The following is a 23,442-nucleotide window of genomic DNA, read 5'->3' as shown; positions in this document are numbered from 1 at the left end:
CCGCGATTTCCCATAGGGACCAATGTTAAAAGTCAGATTGGACGCGATTTTAGTGTTCAATGCCTCAATGCCCGCGATTTTTCCATAGGAAACAATGTTAAATGGGCCACAGAGCCCTAATAGTCCCCCTGAAGTCTGAAATGGCCCCCACAATTTTTAACGGCACCCCACGATCAACGTCAACCCGAAGCGTGGCGAGCGGCGGCGGTACGCGTCCTCCGACCTTTTCATACCCCCACTATCCACGTCGGCGTGGAGTTGAGAATAGAATAGTGTGGCGAGCGCAGCGAGCCACCGAGCCCGAAGCGTGGCGAGCGCAGCGCGCCCCGCGAGGGGACGCGGATACCTTCACAGGTAAAGGCGTCCCCTCGCGGGCTTCACAGGTGTCCGCGTCGCCACGGACACCTGTGAAGCCCGCGAGGGGACGCGTATAACTGTGAAGGTATCCGCGGCCCCGCGCGGGGCTCGCTGCGCTCGCCACGCTTCGGGCTCGGTGGCTCACTGCGCTCGCCACACTATTCTATTCTCAACTCCACGCCGACGTGGATAGTGGGGGTATGAAAAGGTCGGAGGACGCGTACCGCCGCCCCTCGCGGGCTTGCTGCGCTCGCCACGCTTCGGGTTCACGTTGATCATGGGGTGGCGTTAAAAATTGTGGGGGCCATTTAAGACTTCAGGGGGACTATTAGGGCTCTGTGGCCCATTTAACATTGTTTCCTATGTAAAAATCGCGGGCATTGAGGCATTTAACACTAAAATCGCGTCCAATCTGACTTTTAACATTGATCCCTATGGGAAAATCGCGGGCATCGCGGGCATCGCGTCGCACCCGTTTTTTATGTACCCGCGATGCCCGCGATTTTTTACCCCCGACGCCCGCGATGCTAATCGCGGGCGCCGTTCTAGGTAAAGAGTACCGATCCATCTTATCGTAAGAGCTGTCCCTTGCATTAATGATCGCATATGTTAGAGCCAGGGCCGGCTCTACCACTAGGCAGCTTTAGGCAGCTGCCTAGGGCGCCGGGATCTGGGGGGCGCCACCAAGTCTACAAATCATTTGTTGTACCTAATGCAGGTGGTGGCTGTGGAACTTCTAAGACCTCACCTCTATACTTTCCCTTGAGTCATACTTCCTACAAAGGAGAGGGTGGAGAGGACCTCTAGGAAAAGCAGGGGACTTGGACACCTTCACGGGGACTGGATGACCACATGATCTAAAAAAAAAAATGGGGGGGGGAGTAGGTTGAAGTTTTGCCTAGGGTGCCGAGAATGCTTGCACCGGCCCTGGTTAGAGCATATGCGAATATTAAGAATGCGGTGTGGCCGGCGAAGGGGGGCGATAGATACAGGGCAACGGATTTTAGAACATTGCGCCCTTTGGGAGCAAATTTCTGAAGTAAATATTACATTTGCTCCCATCCAGTACCATATTTTTTATTCCTTCCAAGCAACTGTTGGATGGTAGGAGAAAAGTTGGTCTGATGTGTGGCCAGCATAAGGCAGCTTCTGGGAGAGTAGCCATTTATGTAACACAGCTGTGGGCAAATTCTCTTTACCTTTACATAAATGCTCTTACATAAGTACTGTGGGGCCTATTCACAGCCCAACATAGGGCTGCAGATTAAACATTATTAGACGACCTTGCATGTGCCCTGTGATCGGGATTTAATTAGCCCCTGGGCCCTAAAAGGCTCATGGGGCCGAAGATGATTCACCTGAGAAGTTGTTACATCATTCTTGTTCAAAGAAAATACGAATAATGTTAAAAAAATGCATATGTCCAAAGTACAAGAAAACTATTTTCCTTGTCCTCTCATAAAAAAATATATATGTACTCCAAAGTATGGAATGTGTTCTGTTGCTGCAGCTTAAAAAAAAAAGTGTCACCAACATGCTGCTACTGACACTACAGGTCCGTCTGTCCCTTTAAACCAAATAAGCATTTCTATCCACCAATCAGCGCTGGGATTCCTTTCCAGCGGGAGGTACTTAGTGGCGACCTATCCGCTTGTAGTGTCGCAGGCAACTGCCAAATGGTAGCGCGTTGCGGCCATGAATGACGCAGAACAGATTGGGTGGGGCTTTAGACTGAATTTTCCGCTAAGCCAATCGCAGTTGAGAAGTAAGAAACGGCAGATGAATGCTATATGTTCTATCCAATAGGGATGAAGCAGGGCTATGTATATAAAAACAGGGCGGACAGGAGGTGTTGCTCACTGGGTGCTCCTGCTGTCAAAAGTAACATCTCGATCGGTGTGAGGACGCTCGGTGACCCGCCCCACTCATATCTTACACTGCCGCACCGGAGCCTGACACTCCTCACATCACCACCACCCCGCTGCCTCCGCTTTCATCCCTCTTCCTGACGCTCTCTCCGCAGCAGCAGCAGCAGCGTGTCTCCCGGGCTGCGGGACCTGTTGCTCCAGCCTCCACCCTCCCTGAGCTAGAGACCGGCCGAGCTGTCACACGTGCCGAGCTGTCAGACGAGTCCCGAAACGAGCGGCTGTCACCGAACACACCCGACACCGACATGGCCTCCCAGACAACGGCCGCCACCCCCCAGCCCTCCCCGCGTTTTAGCGTTCTCTCCTGGCCGCAGCTGCGCCGCCTGGATGCCATCCTCGGGGAGAGTGTGCCCATACACGGCCGCGGCAACTTCCCCACCCTGGCCTGCCGACCCCGGCACCTGGTGCAGGTAAGACATTACTGAGTGTCCGGTCAGTGAGTCAGGAGAAGGGAATGCTATTACCCAGGCTGCTATCCTGCGTGCCGGCCACGCACGCTGTGTAGAGGTCGCGTCTCCGGTGCCCCCAGCAGCAGCATGGCTGTCAGTAAGCCCAGCACGCCCTCTGCTCCCCTGCCGCAGCGGCATCAGAGCCCTTAGCGGCGCTATAACTGGGCTGCCCTTCTCCCGTTACATGCCACGCTGCGATGGTCGGCTGAGGCCAGGCTATATAGCTGCAGCTCCGGGAGAGTGATTTGCAGGAAAAGATCTGTTCTCAGCAGCAATCCTGATGTTACATAATTATCCACTTCAGGCTGCCTTGGTATTGAATCTAGAAGGGAAATATTATATACTGACTACAATGTACACTTTAAAATTTTGCATGGACACCCAAAAAGCTAAATACCTTATTTGAATTGAGATTCTAGTGGGCAATGCTACAGGTATAACGCTAGATTGCAGACATATTTTGTAATCCTTCAACGTGACAAGTTCTCCATATAACTAAAATGTAGTTATTGCACGTGGGAGTCATTTGTTCTATAGGTAATGTAACAGGCCATTGACCATTAGGGCTGGAGTTACGTTAATATAGGCCTTAGTGGTAGATGTGCAATTTGTTATACCCTTGATGTGTGCAATCTTTCTGCCCACATTATGCATTGACCTCTACTATGGAATATCTTCTGAGCAGTTTAATTTTGTGGCCTGGTGAAGCTGCCAGCAGGTACATGTCTACTGGAAAGCTTAAGCCCATACTGTAAATGTCACCAGTGCATGCCCTTCCCCCTCCAATTGTACAGCTCTCTAGGTCATTAGCGCATGGCTTGTGGAAGGATAAATTGTGCTGAGGCACTACATAGCTGTCATGGTGCCAAAACTCTGGTAATCTTTAGAACTAGCCAAACAGATAACCTGCCATACTGTAGGTTTGCCCAGGGAACATTCCAGCTACAGTTTTATTTGAGCTGATTATTAGCCCTTTGGTCAGGTGTCTTGAAAGTTCTAGAACAGAAAAAGCTATTGTATTACATGTGACCAGCTGGAAAGCACTTCTAGAGCACTGTTTCAGGATGCAGGATTTTAGTTCAATGTGTGCACACCTTTAACCCCAGTTTTCTACACCATTGTTAACACTGATGCAGTCTGAATCTAATTGGCCTGCACATAATGTATTCAAATACCAGCTCTTCTCTACTTCTACCACATCACTTGTAACTGAACAGCTTGTTATTTATCCACCAGTGACCCACTTGTGCTGCCACTCATTTGCAGTCTTAGCCACTATTGGAATGCACTGGAGATTATAGCTTAACACTGTGTGCTTTGACTGGGCAAAGTCTGAATGCTGTAGTCTGCGAATGGATGGATAATGAAGCAGTACTCATCTATATTCTGATGTTCCAAGTCTAAATGTACTTGGACTCTTTGCTACTTTATACACAACTTTTTAAGGTACTAGTCTTGAATTGTTTTCGGTCTAAATATCTAATGAAGATAGCATATAAGCATACTGTATCTCCTATGTGAGGCTAATGGTGCTTCGCAACTCTAAGGGGGGAATTCAAGTGGTGTGTGTGTGTAATGACAGCCACTAGGTGTCTGGAGAAATTTAAATGTTACTCTGTTCAGCTGCACACAGCCACCAGCATTTATCATGATGGTCAATCATTTTAATGGGCTGGTAACTAGTTATGCTAGAATGCATTAAATGTTTTTTCTTGTGGTTGAGTTTTTCTTATAGAACACCTATAAAAGTTCTGAATTAAAGTGCATCCTAATCTTGCAATAAGAAGTGGTGTACAGTAAGTAGGTTAGGTTTTTATTTTTTTATAGATCTGTAAGATGTGATGAATGTGGGAGCATTGAAAGTTGAGTATGGAAGAAATATTAGTGACCCATGTTTGGGGTTTGGAAACAGTCTATTATAATTTGTTTCCAGATTTTCATTCCAACCAGCCAGATTGAAAAGAATCTTCTAATGTGTATGGACCTTTAGTCCTTAACTTGTTAAGAAGGTCTACAGCAGGGGTTCCCAATCTTTTTCTAATCACGGCACCCTAGAGTATCAGAATTTTTCCAAGGCACCCCTAGGGCCCAAAAAAAAAAAAAAAAAATTATATTCAAATGAAGTAGATTGTGCTTATATGTGCTTCTTAGGTTCAGTTATGTGGTAAAGGGCAGGATTTGGTTCTGATTGTACACATTTTATGATTGGCAGCCACCAGCACTGGTTTTGTCCAGAAATAATTGATCATAAATAATATGAATTGGTCCTGGACGACCAACCCAAGGCACCCCAGGGAGCCTAGGCGCACAGTTTGGGAACCACTGGTGTACAGGAATGATGCAGCTTTTTTTATTTTTTTGTGGGTGACAGCTGTAAATGGACCACAAATGGAAACTTTATCACGGTCTCCCTCTTCTGTGTTTGAGGTTACATGACCTAGAGGCGGTCTGTTGCCCTTGGCAATTGTTTATCTTAAGGTGCCCATACACTAGTAAGATTTATCTTCAGATCTGGCTGGTTGGAACAAAAACATGGTTATGGATGAGTGACAGTTTGTCAGTTTTCCAGCATTTCCAAGCAAATGGTCAACTGTCATTTGCTCTCATCCATAACCAGGATTTTGTTCCAACCAGACAGATCTGCAGATAAATCTGCGTGTGTATGGCCACCTTTAGACTTGTACACTGTAATCCGGTTATCAACTGTAGTCCTGGCTCTTACTCAAAAGTGCTACGCTGTGGGTAAAGCTTGGCAGGGCTTGAAGTGTTGAATACAAGATAAGGCCAATAGGGTGTGAAGTCATATTAGGCTGGAGGCTTAATGAGCTGAGCTGCCTATCGTCCATTACGGTCTGAAAACTATGGGGGTGATTCAATAATGTGAGATGCAGGATTCTCTCACTGTCTGCATATGCAGACAAATTGTGATATTCTGATCTCTGTATACATCTCCATAAGGTGGACTGGGGTGCAGTCCGTATACTTACGGTTAGGATGCTGACACCGTCATCAGAGCTGCCATCCGAAGGCCAGTGCCGCATCCACAAAAGATTGAGATGCAGATGCTGCAGTACAGATAGCCAGCATCCCAATAGGTTAGGGTGAGGCCAAGGATAGGGGGGTTAGGTGTAGGTGCTAGAGGGGGGCTTAAGGTTAGGCTGCAGTTAAGGTGGGGTTAGAGTTGCAGGGGGAGGATAACTACGCCTACCTGACCACTATTGGATTACCTCCTTCAGGATGCTGGCATAAGTGTCCTCACTGCCATTCATCCATAAGTATCCCATCTGATGTACCCTATGAACCTGTTGTGTGTAACTCCCCTAAGTAGGGATTCCCCATCCCTATTTAATGGATGGCTTTGCTGGAGTCAATAGTTAATTCAAACCTGTCGTGTGGAGTTTGTTTGGTTTCATGGGATGCTTTAAGGTGATATTTTCACTCATACTCATACCCAAAAACCTTCTGGTAGGTTAATAAACTTCTGACAAACTAGTGTGTGTGTGTGTGTGTGTGGTAGAGAATAAAGACTGTAATAGGGTGTGTACACTGTTCATTTATTTTTCAATTCCATTTTTCTTATATAAGTAAAATCAAACTCATTTGATCCTGATGCATGAAATAGAAAATGGACTGTGCAGGCAAGACCATATAGTACAGATCTGTACTACATGGTCTAAATTGAATGTGCACACCACTCCATAGGGTTGCAAGCTATGTTTTAGCAAATGTAGGCCTGTGAAGGGTGTGAGTGGGTTAAACTGACCCTATGTCTTTAACTTTACTATTTAGGTTGCCTATCTGAACAGAACACTAAAGGTGCGTACACATGTTAAGATATAGTGCAAAATCTAGCACACTATCTAGCTAGTTTCGAATAGCATGCTAGATAGTGCACTATCCGACGTACCATGCGCGCTCCCGCCGGTCGTCTGGCAGGGAGCTGCTCGGGTGAGCATGCAACTCAATCTGGCTAGAAAGCATAAGATAGTATAGTGTAGTACAGCTGTGATGTCATATCGTATATGATATCTTATGCACATTGTACGTTATTTTAAGCACAAATCTTATGCTTTTGACCACTGGGACTTTCCTGGGAAATCGTATACAATATCATACGGAACATAAATCCTACCGTGGGTACGCACCTTAAAGGTCCATACACACTGAGTGACTATACCCAGCATGTATGGACAGTGATGTTCGCTATCATCGCTGGGGGGAAAGCCGCTCAGTGCATACACACTGAGCGGCTTTCCCCCTGCCTGGTGCCGATGGTGGGAGAGGACGGCTTTGCATAGCACAGAGCTATGCAAAGCCTCTCATCTGCTGGTATTACCAGCAGATGAACTGCTTTCCCGGCGATTTATTTACACACTGGGCGGCTTTGAGCTGAAAACCGCTCAAACACTGTTTTGAGTGACTTCCAGCTGAAAGTCGCCCAGTGTGTATGGGCATTAAAGGGTGTGATTTTGACTTAAACATGGTGAGATGTTGGGAAATGGCCAATTTATGATAATGATAATCTTATGAGCTAGTCAAAAGTGCCTTGCCTGTATAGTCTATCTATGCTAGACCATATTGACTAAGCAGGAGGAACTGGGGGATTGTAGCTATCTAGTCAAAATCTCAGTTTACACACCCCTTAAGGCACGATTCTCCCGCTGAATCAGGCAGTGAAATCTTCCCAAATCGCGTGTGTAGACATCCTGTCTGACCCGATGAGTGCACATATGATCTGAGTCAGGAGGTCAGATGGCTGCACATAAGATTTGATAAGTCTTATGGGAAGTCAGCAACCAGAGAGCCAGGCGGAGGGAGCAGGGGTGAGGGCAGGGGAAGCCGGCCAGTAGGTGCCAATTAATTAATGCCTTGGGACTAGGCATACACTTAACTTGTGTAAGTAACCCAATATCCATGGGGATTCAGGCTACGTCAACTAAGATCTCAGCATTAGTTGTATTAAGGTGAATCTGTGCAAGGTGCAGTTAATTGAATAGCTTCACACACTTAGGGTGGGATGTATTAACATACATCGCCGTTGCGATGCCAGCGCATATGTACTAACATATGCTGCTGGCATTGCGGTGCTGGAGGTCCCCCAGGATACCTGTAATGTGGGGGGTCTCCGTCACCTCCCAGCCGCCTCCTGCTCCCTTCACGTCGGGACAGATCAGTGTGGCTGTCCCCGGCGCCTCCTCCCCACTGCAGTCAGAAGGATGTGTTTTACCTTCCGTGTCCAGGAGGATCTGGACTAAAGTAAGTCAGAGGGATTGGGAGAGGGGTTGGTGAGGTGGTGGGTGGCGAAAAGAAGCCTAAAGGTGGTGATACCCTACTATGCAGTAATGTGGCGGTGGGGTATTAGTACACATTAAAATGGGTGTTTTACCGCATTTTTGGCTTAATACATCCCGCCCTTAACCTGGGAGCTACAACCCAGTGGCACTAATTGAAGGCTGTCATTATGAATCCCCTTATCATATAAACTTTTAGCTGCTTTGGAACAAAAGTTAAGATCCCATTAACAAGTAACAAACAATGGGCTAGGACTGACCCAATTGTCTGCATTGGGATGCAGTGTAAATCCAGGCGGTCAGGATTCTGGCGTTCAAAATCCCGACCGCCGGAATCCCGACACTTTCTCCCTACGTGAGTGTCTGACACCCTCGGAGGGAGAATAAATTAGTGTGCCGAGCGTAGCGAGGCACCGGGCCAGCTGCGTGGCGAGCGCAGCGAGCCCACAAGGGGGGGCGATCCACGTTGTCGTCCCCCTTGTCGGTATTTCGGCAGTTGGGATTTTGAACGCCGGGATTTAATAATGAATCCGTCTGCATTATATATTCCCATACAACGGTAGGCTTGGTTTAGAAATCCAACTTTTTTTTTTTTCCTTTATATTTAGATGGATCATATCCTATTTCGAGATTTAGATTACTGCATGCTTCCTTGGCAATCTTTGCTCCTTGTTGCTACATCCTCAAATGCATTCATATATTCCATATTTGTAGAGTTTGCACCATGCTGCCAATGGCTTGCTGTGCTGTCTTCCTAATATGCTGATAAAGCACACTGGCATGCTAGGGGGGATTTGAGACTGCGCTAAGCAGAGTGTCTGGCTGGCAGAGAATATAATGGATGGACTAAGTTGTGTACCCATTCACTGTCAATGCAAACAGAGCTGAAGAGAACATACTTTAGCAATGCAGTGTAGTTGGTCTATCTGACTACTGAATGACATAAGATATATCCGGATTAATAGTTCCGTGTTTAGGTTGTATTACTTGTAAGAGTGTAGGGTACAGTTTTCCTAAAATCTCTGAAAAATGTGTCCTGGGTAAAGGGGCATACACATGAAGCGATTTTGTGCTATTTTCTAAGCAATCTGACTAGATTGCTTAGAAAATAGCACAAAAATCTGACTAGATTGCTTAGAAAGTAAGCATAGATCTCTCCATGTGTATGCCCCGAGAGATTGAATATCTCCTATTAACTTAAGGCCCCCATACATTAGGCCGACTTGTCCTTAGGACAAGTCGGACCCAATTCTCCTGTGAGCCGCCCGGCAGCTCCCCGGGAGGCTCACATAAAATTTGGCACTTGATGAGCCAGATTTTACATGTGATAAATCGCATGCGATTTATCACATGTAAAACAAATGAGGAGCAGTGGGGGCGGGCGGCGGCAGTAGTGCGGGCGGCGGCAGTAGTGGGGGCGGGCGGCAGCTCACAAATAAGTTCCCGGCGGGTGATGCTGACCTGGCCGGCATGCTGTGGTCTCAAATACAGTAGTAGCGCTGCCGCTGCGGGACGCACAGCGGCGGCTATTAGATTTTCAAAATAGCTGTCAAATGACCGGCCATTCTGTGATTGGCTGAGAGCTCTCAGCCAATCACAGAATGGCCGGTCATTTGACAGCTATTTTGAAAATCGAATAGCCGCCGCTGTGCGTCCCGCAGCGGCAGCTATTAGATTTTCAAAATAGCTGTCAAATGACCGGCCATTCTGTGATTGGCTGAGAGCTCTCAGCCAATCACAGAATGGCCGGTCATTTGACAGCTATTTTGAAAATCGAATAGCCGCCGCTGTGCGTCCCGCAGCGGCAGCGCTACTACTGTATTTGTGACCACAGCATGCCGGCCAGGTCAGCATCACCCGCCGGGAACTTATTTGTGAGCTGCCGCCCGCCCCCACTACTATTTGTGATCACAGCTGGCCAGGTCAGTGTGTCTGCCCGCCGTGCTCCCCCGCCCCCCGGTGTCTGCATGCATATGCCTGACAGGTGGGCAGGCATATGCATAGCATACAGGGAGGTCGGATGATCTTATGTGCTGACCGTCCGACCTCCCTGATCCGGTCCGATGCGCACGGGACCGCGCATCGGATCATACATCACACACCTGCGATTTTGGGGCGATTTCATCTGGTTATCGGCCCAAAGTGCCGAAATCTGATGAAATCGTCCCAAAATCGTATAGTGTATGGGGGCCTTTAGTCAGTGCATGCAGTCAAAATCTAGTCAAATTGCTTAGCAAGTGACTGCAAATCTCTGTGTACAGAATAAGATACTGATTGCAATCTTTCATTCTGAACCAATACCCGGCCTTTTTTGGATTAAGCAAAATTGCTTACCAAGATTGCATAGCACAAATCTGTGCACCTCATGGGAGATCTGGAGACCAGGAAATCAGGTAATACAGATTTTATGACTGGGATAGTAATAAACATCTAATTTAAAAGATATCATTTGCATTTTGAGATGTCTAATAGTTGGCTGTTTTATTATGGCAACAGAAATAAGTCACACTAAAGGTGTTAGGGCCATGGCTGTTTAAGTGGCTAGGTGGACTGAAACACTTGGGTGTGAAGGGAAAATCTCGCCATAGATGCTGGGAAGACTTTCAAAGCCATGACTAATAAATTCTCCTCACACCCTCTGAGCTGCCTGCAAGTGTGACAGTCATCACATCTTCAATTCCATAACTACTTTAGTCTGCTTGGTTTTCTTGATAAAATGCAAAAATCTTATGTCTCCTAGGGCGGGATGTTGTAACATCCGCGCCCATTATCGCTGGCTACCGCATTTTTAATAACGGCATATGCTATAACATATGCCGTTATTCATGCAAGGGACAGCTCTTGCGGTAAGAGCTGTCCCTTGCGATGCGGTGCCGGCGCTGGACTTCCGGGTCTGTGACCCGGGAGTCCATCTGCGCATGCGCAGACCCCGGCGCCGGCCGCAGGGCACGCTGGGAGGGATCCGTGACGGATCCCTCAAACAGCGCTGCGGTAAGAAGCCCATAGGCTTCTGCAGGGATTCGCCAGCTTTAGCTGGCGATTCCCTCCGCAGCGCTGACACTGCGGAGGCGCCATATAGCATATAGAGATGCGGTAGAAACCCCGAAAACGGGGTTTTTACCGCATTTCTGCTATATAGCATCCCGCCCCTAATGTGAATAGCTAGGTGACCTCTAATGTTACATCAAGTGTTGGGTGTAGATGATCGGTAAGGCAAATGAATCTATGGAGAGCTTTCATCTCAACACCTTTTGGATTCATCTCTCTCAACAATATACTGTATAGTTTAATGTATTTTGGCTGAAAATTGTAAGCTATTCTGTCTCATTTTGTTTAGAAATTGCTGGTGCAATGTGCCCATGCAGAGTTTTTATAAAACCTAGCCATTTCAGACCAATTGCTTAACTTATCGTGTGGGTATGATCACATTCCAGTGTGGGTCCTGGTTGTTCGCCCCTGCTGATCTGATCCTTCATCAGGTGGAAAGATGAATGACACGTCATGCGCAATTTTGCCACACTTCATGTATGCATGATGAACAATGTGTGAATGATGTGATTTGTAGGGTTAAATTACCCACATAATGGTGCATACACGCGGAACAATTTGGCAAACTATCCAATCTCTCGTTAACAATTTCTTCAGAACTCCTGGACAAACTATTGGTACAATAATTCACTATTTGACGAACACATTACACATGAACAATTAATCTTTCACTGGCTCCCACTCCCCTCTACTACTGTTAATCATATTTGCTAAATGGTTCCTCGTGCATATACATGAGTATTTGCACACATTGCAAAAGATTGGTCTATGATCTCTGCATGCATGAAATATCAAAGAAAGGTCTCCGCATGGTTGCACCTCTCAATTGATGTGCACCCCACCCCTGTATATGAAATATCAAAGACCTCTCAACGATTGGCAGGTACACATTGTCAATTATCGTTCAATAGATTTGAGCAATTGTTTGTTCCAATCGGGAAGGCCCACATTGTTTGCCAAATCGTTTCATGTATGCACCTTAACCCTCTGATCATTTACTCAATTCTGTGTGGGAATGAGTGTTCCCTCTAGGCTTCTTTTGTAGGTTGTCGCGCACTGCCTTTTTTTGTGTGGCACTGTGGGCTCTTACACTGTCCACCACCACGCTGACATGCCACTGAACTTTCGGTGTGTGCAATGGGCATTATGGTGTGTGGTATAATGAAGAGGCATTAGTGTATGCCATAATGTAGAATGGTCATTTTCGACAGAATATTTAATTGGCAAAAACCTAGTGCCGTGTGCACTTTTTTTTTGTATTTCTAATATTAATCATCACTCTTGGTGAAACCCAGCGCTGCTCATCAATTTCTTTTTCTGCTTACCAACAGTGACTCGTCTCCTTCAAGTGCCAATGTTCAGGCCCCCATACCTTAGGCCGACTTGTCCTAAGGACAAGTCGGACCCAATTCTCCTCAGAGCCGCCTAGCAGCTCCCCGGGAGGCTTGCATACAATTTAGGACTTGATGTGCCATTTTTTACATTTTGATAAATCGTATGCGATTTATCAATGTAAAAGGGGGGCGTGCAGGTGAGGAAGCAGTGCGCCAATCGGAACAGTGGGGCAGGTGGTGATGTGTCCAGCACCGCAGCAGAGGCTATTACATCTTTAAAATGTGTGAAATGACTCTCCAGCTTTTCATTGGCTGAGATAGAGCACTCTCAGCCAATCAGCGGCCGCGAAGGGAGGCTGCTGATTGGCTGAGTGCTCTCAGCCAATCATTAGCCGGGCAGTCATTTGACCTATTTTAAAGTTGTAATTGCTGCTGCCTGCCCGCTACACAGAGCACAGTGATGATCGCTGCCGCCCGCCCCACTGTTCTGATCGCCGCCGCGGCTGGATTGCTTCCTCACGGGCACCCGCTGGCCAATCATTTAAGAGCCGCCACTGCCTGCATGCTGCAGGAGGTCGGACGTGATCGTACATGCTGCACATCAGATGACCTGATCTGATGCGCATGGGACAGCGCATCAGATCAAATGTCAAACACATGTGAAATCGCATGGAATAGGTCCAAAATCGCATAGTGTATGGGGGTCTTTAGTCTCTTCACTTTAAAGCTTGGAGGAAAGTCACTTTGTTGGTGCTGCACTATTTTTCTACTTTAAAGGGAAAGACTGCTGTTGATACCACCAGTGTCTTTGCTGCAATATGAGATGCCTTTAGGAAGAATAGACTCCTTATATCACACACTGATATGATCAAAGGGACATTGTGTTTACTCCATTTATTTAGTGTAAATGCCCATACACACTATTTTGAACTAATCTGCTTGCATTCACTGTTTTGAGCTGCTTTCAGTTCAAAGCTGCCCAGTGTATGGCCTGGCAATGAGAGGTTATGTTGTGGAAGCATCCATCTGCTGGTAATTACTGCCAAGTGGACGCTTTCCATAGCATGGTGCTATGGAAAGCCGTCCACTCCCATGAAAACTGCTTAATGTATGCGTTTCAGTTCACAGCTCCTGAAATTGGCATGCAGAAATGTGCAACATCTCTGCTGCTCTACATATTACATAATGCCCATTACTTTAGTTAGATCTCCAGTCACTCTAGACAGGACAGCAGGTACATATGCTTGTATTGGACCAGAAGGCTCCCCACACTATTGCTTTGGGTTTGGCTCAATTCAGGAAGTTGATGGGCATTTAGTAGCAGTCATGGCTTGGCACTGTAAGATCTCCTAGTAATTAGATAACTGATGGCATAGGGCCATATTAAATTCGGTAGACAGTTGGAGTCCAGGAAAAGTGTTTCTTTGTAGGAAAAAAGATTTGAAATGTCTTCTATCCTTAATACTACCTGTATTAATGTACCACTTATACCCCTTTTACACCAGAGGTTGGACCCGGGATATTGCCGCTCCAGGGCAGGGCATGGTGTAAATGGGCTGAAAAAAAAATAACACTGGTACTGTTCCCTGGGAATCTGACCCCGCAAATGTTCAGGGTTGGACACGGGGTTTATCCGGGGCTCAGGGTGGTGTAACTGGTCATTATCCGGGTTATTTGGTGGGTAGAGGGGCGCGAAGAGCTGATTGGTGCTTCTGCGGCTCTGGCAGATCATATCATCTGCTGGAGACCCGCACATGTAGCAGCGCAGCAGCAGCGTTACCACGCTCTCTCCTTCGGCACAAATATTGGTGTCGCGATCTAGACCTCTCAGCCAAGAATTGTGCTCTCCTCCTCCAAGTGTGAAGTAAGTAGCACAGGGTGAGAAGCTGCTTCAAACTCTCAATTGCTGAAAAGTACAGCACAAACTGCAACACAGCTACTCAGTCTGCCATCTTTGCTGCAATGCTGGGAGCAGAACCCACTCCCTTCCTTTTCCCTTTCTTGTGACCTCATCTCAAACAGCCCAAAGGTCCACTTTTAATGACACCAGCAAGGAAAGACAGGGCTGATCCGTTTTCAGTGTGAAAGGGCCTTACCCGGGAATAACCCGGATTGAATTGCAGTGTAAATGGGGTCTGAGGCAGGGCATGCCCTGGCAATTTCCCGTGTTCGATTTCCCGGGTCCTACCCGGTATTCTGGTGTAAAAGTGGTATTGGGGTGGACAGTACATTTACCTACTAGTCTAAGTTAATACAGTCTTCACACCTCCTAAGATATAAAAGGTGTCCCAATTGGGTGCTTTAACTGTAATTTTTGCAGTGCAGGCACTTCATTAGCAATGGGTGCCTGACTGGAGAAACAACTGAATTGCTCAGACAGGTGACAATACTACTGAATCACCACCTAATACTGTAAGGTTTGCAACTCCTCCTCACTGATATCCTCCTACTAATATAGTTTCTTAAGCATATGGCACCTCCTCCATGGGTGCTGGTACAGGACTGAGGCAAACCATTCACGCTGAGACGGTTCTATCAGCACTGTCTTGAAGTGCACAAAATTAATGGTGCTTGGCTGAACAATCCTTTTGTTTAGAACACCTCCAGCCCATCTCTGCTGCACATCGCCGGCTATTGTAAAGGACTGCTCTTGCGTTAAGAGCTGTCCTTTGCATTGTGCCAGCTATGTGGCAGCGGGCTCTTCCTGCACTTGGCAATGGATGTTAGGGGCTAGGGCGGTGGTCGTCACTGGGCCAGCACAGCAGTGTGCTGCTGCCTGGAATCAGGGGAAGGTGGTGTGTGTGTGTGTGTGTGTGTGTGTGTGTGTGTGGGGGGGGGGGGGTGTTAGGGGTTAGCCACGTATAAGATGGCCAGGTTGCATTTGAGAAGTAGTGAGATTATACAAAGTGTGTAATGGTAGGTAGAACATCCTGGGAAAAGATGCTAAATTGGCATACTTTTAGTAGCTACATTGGCTGAAGTGTTGCTTGTACACAGGCCATTTGAATTCCAAACCTAGTATACTGGGCTGGGCACCATATTATGGAGTCTTAGTAATTGTTAAAGCTGCTTCTTGGTGAAATGCTGACAGGCTAGCACATCGGATGAGAATGTTTTCTGGCGTGCAAGGAATTTAGGCTGCTCACTTTTACAAGTGCCTCTTATATTGGGTACAGGCAGGTCATCATGCAAACTGGCTATTCCTGGTTGAGTTGTTTGGTAATGGCTGCAAGTATTTAGTATAGGCTGTCACTAATACTTTTATATATTTATAATAAAAAAAAAAAAAAGGCTTGCCCTAATAGTTATGAGAGAGTGTGCTGTAACATGCGCTGACTGATATAACACACGTGTCTGCTCTTACAGTACTGGACATGTTCGTCCCTTTCACAACTCTTGAACAGTTACATAATTGTCTAAAATGATTTACTGGAGCTAGTTGTGCTAAAACCAGCAAAGCACCAACATTCATTATGAAGGAACAATTCTATCACTGATATCTCTGCTAAATGTACTAGTAATGGCTGATTACCCCTAATGCTTATCTTGCAAAGGAAAGGTGCTTCACATGGGGTTTGGGAGTATTAAGTCAATATATGCCCACTGTTCCTCTACATCCATAACTGTCAGTGTGAGCAGTGTAGACCAGCAAAAGCCCTGCTATCATTGTTTTATGTTCAATGTATATATGCAAAGTCCCTGAGATTGTGTATGTAATGGATAATATTGCTCTCAAAATATATCTATCCATCCATAAAATATTTTATGGTCCTGGTCAAAATGAGTGGCTTTTTGGGGTCTAATTTTTATAGTGCACAAATGGCTGTCTTGCTGCCGGATAGAAGCTACATTTGTAGTAACAGTATCAGGTCTGATGTGGCTATTGTAGTGTTGCATAACATGTATAAGGGAATTGGGAGTGTATTATGATGGATTAAAAATGTTAAACACCTGCCAATTCAAAGCTTGGAATCCTGACAGACGCTGAGAGGAGAATTTGTCCCAGAGAAGCATGTCACAGCATAGCAACCTGCTGAGTGTGCAGAGCCTAAAACATGTTTAGTCTGGAATTTTTTTTTTTTTTTGTAGAATACACCAATTAAAATGTACATTTAAAGGCTTGGCTGACTCGTGCAGCTGTGAATGCTTAAAACTTTGGAATATCTTTTTTTTTCTCATAAATGCCCTCTTATTCATACAGCAGTCCGTTCCTCCCCCCCCCCCCCACTGCACTTTTTGTTCCTGCACTGCATTCATCTCGGCCACGCACTTAGAATGGAATTCAGTGAGTCACGAAGGCGGATCCTGCATATTGGACCTATTGTAGCTAGAAGTTGTGCAGGCTGACAGGGATGTGATGTCATATGGCTTTTCTAGTATCTCCAGCTACTCTGTTGCTGTCAACATGTTGCTGGAGCTCTGCCAGCTTTCCTACTCCCTAGGACATCCAATGCTGCCGATTCCTTTAAGCCCTTACCTCCAGCTTGATCACTCATTTTAATAGCGTTCCTTAACGGAACTATATTTTGGATTGTGTAACTGTATATAGAGGTGTGAGATGTAATACCTGGACTGCTTAGGAGTGCCACATAGGGGTCTTCTGAGTAGAAAGTTGCTTATACTATTAAGCAAGATAATGATAACCCTTTCACTGCGCTAGGATAGGTACGTTTCGGTAGCACCTCTATACTGTTAAGCAACACTGCATCTATAATGCGCTTTTTAACTCATAGTATTGAACTGTTCAAAAATGTCTGCCACAATGGGTGCTGTAGCCAACAAAATTGTAGTGCAGATATTTGGCTAAATACTGATACCTCCTGTGTATGCACAGGATATCTGCAGGGTGTCAGGCTGCCAGGTAAAATGCTTGTCTGGCATTTTATCTGCTCATGAATGCCCAGCAGTAATCCAATATAACTGACTTCTATTTTTGGGTCTTGGCACATACGCTGTACAATGATCTGCTGAAATACAGATAATTGTTTAGTGTTTACCCAGCTTTAGTCATAACGTAACTATTTAAAGTTGTAACTTTGATTTTTTTTTTTTTTATTTTTTTTTTCTGCAGGTAGTCCGGTGTCGCCTAGAACAAAAAGGTATTGTTGTTCACAACGTGCGACTGAATGGTTCTGCAGCTAGTCATGTGCTCCATGAAGATAGTGGCTTGGGCTATAAAGATTTGGACCTCATATTTATGGTGGACTTGAAAGGTCCTGAAGCCTTTCAGGTGGTCAAGCATGCAGTGCTGGATTGCCTTCTGGACTTCCTGCCTGCAGGTGTCAATAAGGAGAAAATCACACCCATGACTTTAAAGGAAGCTTATGTTCAGAAACTAGTGAAGGTTTGTACAGAAAGTGATCGGTGGAGTCTAATATCCTTATCAAATAACAACGGAAAAAACATGGAATTAAAGTTTGTTGACACTCTAAGACGTCAGTTTGAGTTTAGTGTAGACTCCTTTCAAATAATCCTTGACTCAATGCTTATGTTCAATCAGCGTTCAGAGGCTCAAATGTCGCAGAACTACCATCCCACTGTGACTGGAGAAAGCATGTATGGGGACTTTGAGGAAGCCATGGACCATTTGCGGAATAGGATAATTGCCACACGAAACCCTGAAGAGATCAGAGGTGGTGGTCTCCTAAAATACTGCAACTTACTTGTTCGTGGCTTTACACCCAAGTCAGAGGTAGATATGAAAACCATGCAGAGGTACATGTGCTCCCGTTACTTCATAGATTTTCCTGACATACGAGAACAGTTGCGGAAGCTTAAGTGCTATCTGCAGGACCACTTTGTCGGGATGGAGGACAAGCGTTATGACTGCCTGATGACTCTTCACAATGTAGTAAATGAGAGTACAGTATGCTTAATGGGACACGAACGCCGTCAGACACTGACACTTATTGCTTCCTTAGCTATTCAGGTATTATCTGAGCAAAATATTGTTTCAGCCATCCCAAACTATACCTGCTACTACCAGCCAGCTGCCTTCATGCGTGATGGGAACTACAACAGCTACTACTTTACACCCATCCAGCCTCTAGTGTCCTGCAGTCACTCCTACCAGACCTGGCTCCCTTGCTGCAACTGACTTTCGGATGGCCTAACCTGAACAAGACTGCATTTTACATATTCCTAAGAGCAGACTCTTTACTGCCACCTTGATCTTTTCTGGAGATCCATTCGTATGGTGTGATCCTCCTAAAAGGCTCTCCATCAAGAGTTGTTCTGCTGGACTACCACTAATTGCAGCTTCCTCCTATGTACTGATGCAGACTGAAAACCAGTGTAAATATTGGGTGTGCTGGACCAAAGAGGAGTTAAAACACTTAAGTGCCTGTACTGCTTGAATGGTTTTAACTCCTAGAAACAATTTCTCTACTTAAGATCACCTAACCATTGTACTGAATATTCCAGCAGTTCACTTGTAATGACAAAAGGTCATTACGGACTTGCAGTCAATGGGTATTTGAGTCTTTACATACATAATTATGTAGTATGTGCCATTGCTTCCATTTTGTGAAAAATGTTTAGTCTCAGTTTCTATACTTCCATTTGCATTGTTTGGTGCTATGGGGGGCATATGCCCTACCCAGCTTGGGCAAATACTTTGCTTTCTATTCAACTAAAGCAAGGCCACTTGAGCTCCATTTAAAAAAAGTGCCATGTCCGGCAGTATTTTGGTTTTGTATTTTGGTTTTAATTCAGACTCTCAGAAGTCAGTGCCCCAAAGGAGGGTGGGCAGGCATGGTAGAGTGTAACCTAAAAATATCTCAACTGCTCATGTTGTACAACCTAAGTGGGGATTTGTTTTTTAAACTCTGGGAACACAACAGTGCAGACCCTAATAAATTGATGCCAGACACATTTGTATATACATTTCGCTCAACATTTATGACAAACAAGCATTTGTTCCACAATCATTTTCAAAAGTTGGGTACATGTGTTTGTGTTTTTTGTACGTGTATGATTGTTTTGCCTAACTGGAGAAATCTTGCCAACAAACGCATCTATTTTCTCAAGGCCAAGTATCTCACCCTCTGACTCCTGATATTGACCAGTGGTGCACACATTCTCAATCTGACCATATGTCCAAGTGTATGGGTAATCCTACTCCTCTCCTTCCTTGGCTGATGTAACTAGAAAGTGGCAGTTCTTCCACAAAATGTGTTGCACAGAACTTTCCCTAGTTGAATAACTGGTACCATTGTCAACCTGATCAAAAAATTGTACAGTGTACCTAATGCTAGACATCGATTTTTCATTTGTCCACGATCATTTTGGTAGTGGAATAATAAATATATTTTTTAATTGCTGGGGGGATTATTTACAACCTGAAGTACTGGCATACTTAGGGGGGTATTCAATGTTTGGCGTGCTCCCGCAGCCATCTCCCGACAGGGGAGATGGCTGCAGGGCCCTATTCAATGCTGTCTTCCCCGACAGCATTCAACAGGGGTTTTGTGCAGAACGAGCCCGACAGCACAAGCTGTCGTGCTCGTTCTGCTGAGAAGCCGGAAATAGGCGAGCTCCTGGCCGGAGCTCGTCTATTTTCGTCATCAACTCGCGGCCACGCCCCCTTCTCGGCGGCCGGGACATTGAATCCCGACTGCTGAGCTCCAGGCGAGCAGAACGGGACAGGGGCACGTTCCCCTGACATTGAATACCCCCCTTAATCTGTGAAATAATTCTAACTGGCTAGACTGCTGCAGTGACCTGGTCAGCTATATCTGCGTTGGACTGCTCCCATCCCTTTAGGAATGAGTGCCTGGCAAATGGGGCAATGTTCATAGTTTAACACTTCTCCCACAGAATGGACACTCGCCTGTCTCTTACAAGGCTGTGCATAATGCTTTAAATAGGCCTTGGTTTTTAAACTGTAGATGCACACCTTTTTAAGGGTAAAACCATGTTTTTTTTTTTTTTTTTTTTTTTTTTTTTTTTTTTTTAATATAAATTGGGGGGGTATTCTCGGCTCATACTGGTGAGAAATCCCATTTGTGTGTATTGACACTTATGGACAAGCTTTAATATTTGACTAATGTTGCTGAGCATTCATTTGGTTTTATGTTATTTTTAATGTGCCTTTAATGCACATGGATATTTTTATCGGTTGATAACGCCTAGATGTTATGTAGGAACAGTCTGACAGAGGCAGTTTCAGTATTAAAGGTAATCTATCCTAACAACCTGTTAGATGCTCATTATGTTTAATTAGGAGTTTGGGACATCAGACTATCTACTGTCTAGCATTTGCATCCCATACATGTTAATTACCATATTTCTGTTTTAATATGGCTCCAGTTACTGTGATGAAGGAATAAGTTTAAAACTTGGGTTTCCCATAATTTATTTTCTGTTTCTGCTAAAATAAACATTTTACCTTAGTGGTGTGCTGGCTCTGTAACTAACTAACCCCCCCCCCCCCCCCAAATATTTTAATGTTAAAGGTGCCATACCTTTTTTATTTTTTTTTCCCTCTCCCACGCAACACAAGTGCTACACAGACTATTTAGAGTTCTAATTTTGCAGTATACTGGTTAAGATAGCTTTTTTTTTTTTTTCATGTGATCCGTTTTTCTAGTTCAGCTAGATTGGTAAGTGTTGTTAATGTGCTACATCTTCTATTAAGTATTAGAAGCTTTCCTCCCACATACTGTGACCACAGTAACTTCTGTCTGTACTATGCAATTCATGCTCTCTATTTTTACACTCTGATATTGCTGACACCTGTCATTACTCTGCTTGTAAACGTCTGTCTTGCTCCACCTGACTTTTAATGAGATCCATTTAATTACGTTACAGCATCTTGGGTGGAGTGCAAATCTGTTAACCAATACGTGTCATGCTACACTTGGTAGTACAGCAACCTGAAGCTTTGCCATGTCACGGTTTCCTTTACAACACTTGATTCAGGACACCACGTGCAATGCTGTAGCCTTTCCTGTGTGTAGGGACAATAGGAGTGATAAATATGACACCCTCTAGCATCTACAGACAAAACCAGACCTTTCCCATAGTCCTACCTTCTATAGTTAGGAAAGGCTCATTGGAAATGCTGCCAATCCAGAAAAAAAGTGCTACACTCCTGACCAAATTTAGGCAGTGCTTTCCAATCCTGGGTGTGCCTGACAATTGGTGACTTAATTCTTGTAGCTGCCTGCTCAGCTCATTCCTGGAATCTGAGCATACTTAACTCTTTTATTACCAATCAGGCCAATGTTCCAAACATGCAGTACAAAAACAAACCCCAATGGATACTATTTCTAATGTTTTATTTTACCCCTCCTGCATACCACTAGTTTGAGTAAAGTAATGACTTTTTTTTTTTTTTTTTTCTCCTGTGTTGCTTACAACATTCTATAGCAGAATTTTCTTCCAAATAACCTGTTTTGTATCAGGAAGGGATTGGAAATGTGCAGTGTTAATTTACAATGTGTTATCACCCCTCTGGGGGTTGTGGAGAACAAAAAAAATAAAAATATATTTTCTCATGGTCTGCCTCATTATTGGTGTTAGTTATTGTAAATGGTATTGGATCTGTACCAATGGCTTCAATCATCCTTTTGTAGAATGCCTGCTTAAGGACTAGCTGTGTAAACCTGAACCAAAGTATCTGCTTTTATGTTTATATTGTCATAATTTTAGCAAGCACAACAGATAACTTATCTGCTTGTTGCTGGTTAACAGTGATCTTTTTAAAAGGGCTAAAAGTTAAGCAATCTGTGATGGACACTGACTGTAAATACTGTGCTTGTTGGCTTTTGTATGTGGGATGAATTCTTGGTATTACGCAAGCCTTTTTCCTCATACTGGTTTCAGCTGTGCACAATGTGGGTGGGTAGCAGACTTTATAACGTGATTTCTCAGCCAGATATGCATGCTGTATGGCATATACATGGCAGTCATTATACCTGGTCTGACTAGGCAGTCTATGTATAAATACACTACTGGTTCTCGGACTACTCCAAGAGCTCAGGGTTTGGGTTTTGCAGTATATCCTTTCACCCATCATATTAATCATTAGATACAGGATTATATGCATCTTTTGCCCATTCTCACTGGTTATTGCATATTTTACCTAAAATCTAGTGATGGTGCATATTTTAGGCCCTGCCCTCTTCCCACCCACAAGTCACAGCACTGCTTTGCCCTGCTGCTGCTGGCCAGGCAGTGGTAGAGTGTGCAGTCTGGGGCAATATGTGCACAGTGTGGGGAACCTTGGATGTCCACTGTGGGCGGTATTCAATGAGAATACCTGCGAGGTGCAGCGAATCCTTTTTAGGATTCGCTGCACATTCGCCACGTTCCGGAGCCGGCGGGCTCCGGTATTCAACGTGTCAGGGGCTCGCTGCCCCTGACTGGCGAATATGAGCTCCTGCGGCGTATGCCGCAGGGAGCCTGAGGACGGTGGCAGGCAAGAGAGATGGAAGTCTCTCTGCCTGCCCCAGAACGTTTGTGGGGGTTAGGTGGGCTCCCCGGGTGCCAGGCAGCACAGGCTGCCCCCCGGGGGTGCCAGCAGGGGACCTATATTCACTATACCCGATCGTAACGATCGGGTGCAGTGAATATATGAATGTGTAATGAGCGGCTCGGCTCTGGCGCCCCCTGCTGGCTGCTGTGTAAAAAAAATTATATATATTTTTTTTAAATTAAATATATGGTACTTGTGAGTTATCTGGGCGCCCGATTTCTAAATCGGGTCGGATCGGGCACATCGCATCGCATGCGACCATCGGATGCGATGACCCGATTTTTCCATAGGAATCAATGTTAAAATGGACTGAGTCCATTTTAACATGGAATTCAATGGGAAAAAGGGGTCCTTTTCATACCCCTACTATCCAAGTGGGCATGGAGTTGGATATAAACCTGTAGCGAGCCACCGAGCCCGAAGCGTGGCGAGCGGACGGTATTCTGTGTCCCCTCGCGGGGCTCGCTACGCTCGCCACGCTTCGGGCTCGGTGGCTCGCTACGCTCGCCACAGGTTTATATCCAACTCCATGCCCACTTGGATAGTAGGGGTATG

The 23,442-nt window shown here is 45.4% G+C and overlaps 1 protein-coding gene across 1 annotated transcript; it reads left to right on the top strand.

Annotated features, from left to right (window-relative positions):
* Nucleotides 1–2,104: 2,104 nt before the first annotated feature.
* TENT5B (terminal nucleotidyltransferase 5B) lies at nucleotides 2,105–19,278 on the top strand. The gene is made up of 2 exons (XM_083173314.1): nucleotides 2,105–2,695; nucleotides 17,479–19,278. Exons 1-2 carry the CDS (start codon nucleotides 2,531–2,533, stop codon nucleotides 18,502–18,504), a joined length of 1,191 nt encoding a protein of 396 aa, XP_083029440.1. The 5' UTR covers nucleotides 2,105–2,530; the 3' UTR covers nucleotides 18,505–19,278.
* Nucleotides 19,279–23,442: the final 4,164 nt, after the last annotated feature.

Source organism: Crinia signifera, chromosome 2 (genome assembly GCF_055691185.1).
Source record: "Crinia signifera chromosome 2, ASM5569118v1, whole genome shotgun sequence".
NCBI classification, from domain to species: domain Eukaryota; kingdom Metazoa; phylum Chordata; class Amphibia; order Anura; family Myobatrachidae; genus Crinia; species Crinia signifera.
The sequence above is the reverse complement of the archived record's forward strand: the minus strand, read 5'-3'. Positions and strand labels throughout refer to the sequence as shown.

Coding starts and splice junctions, on each gene's coding strand:
- TENT5B (XM_083173314.1), top strand. CDS start 2,531: ATGGCCTCCCAGACAACGGCCGCCACCCCCCAGCCCTCCCCGCGTTTT. Junction 2,696..17,478: donor GACCCCGGCACCTGGTGCAG/GTAAGACATTAC, acceptor TTTTTTCTGCAG/GTAGTCCGGTGTCGCCTAGA.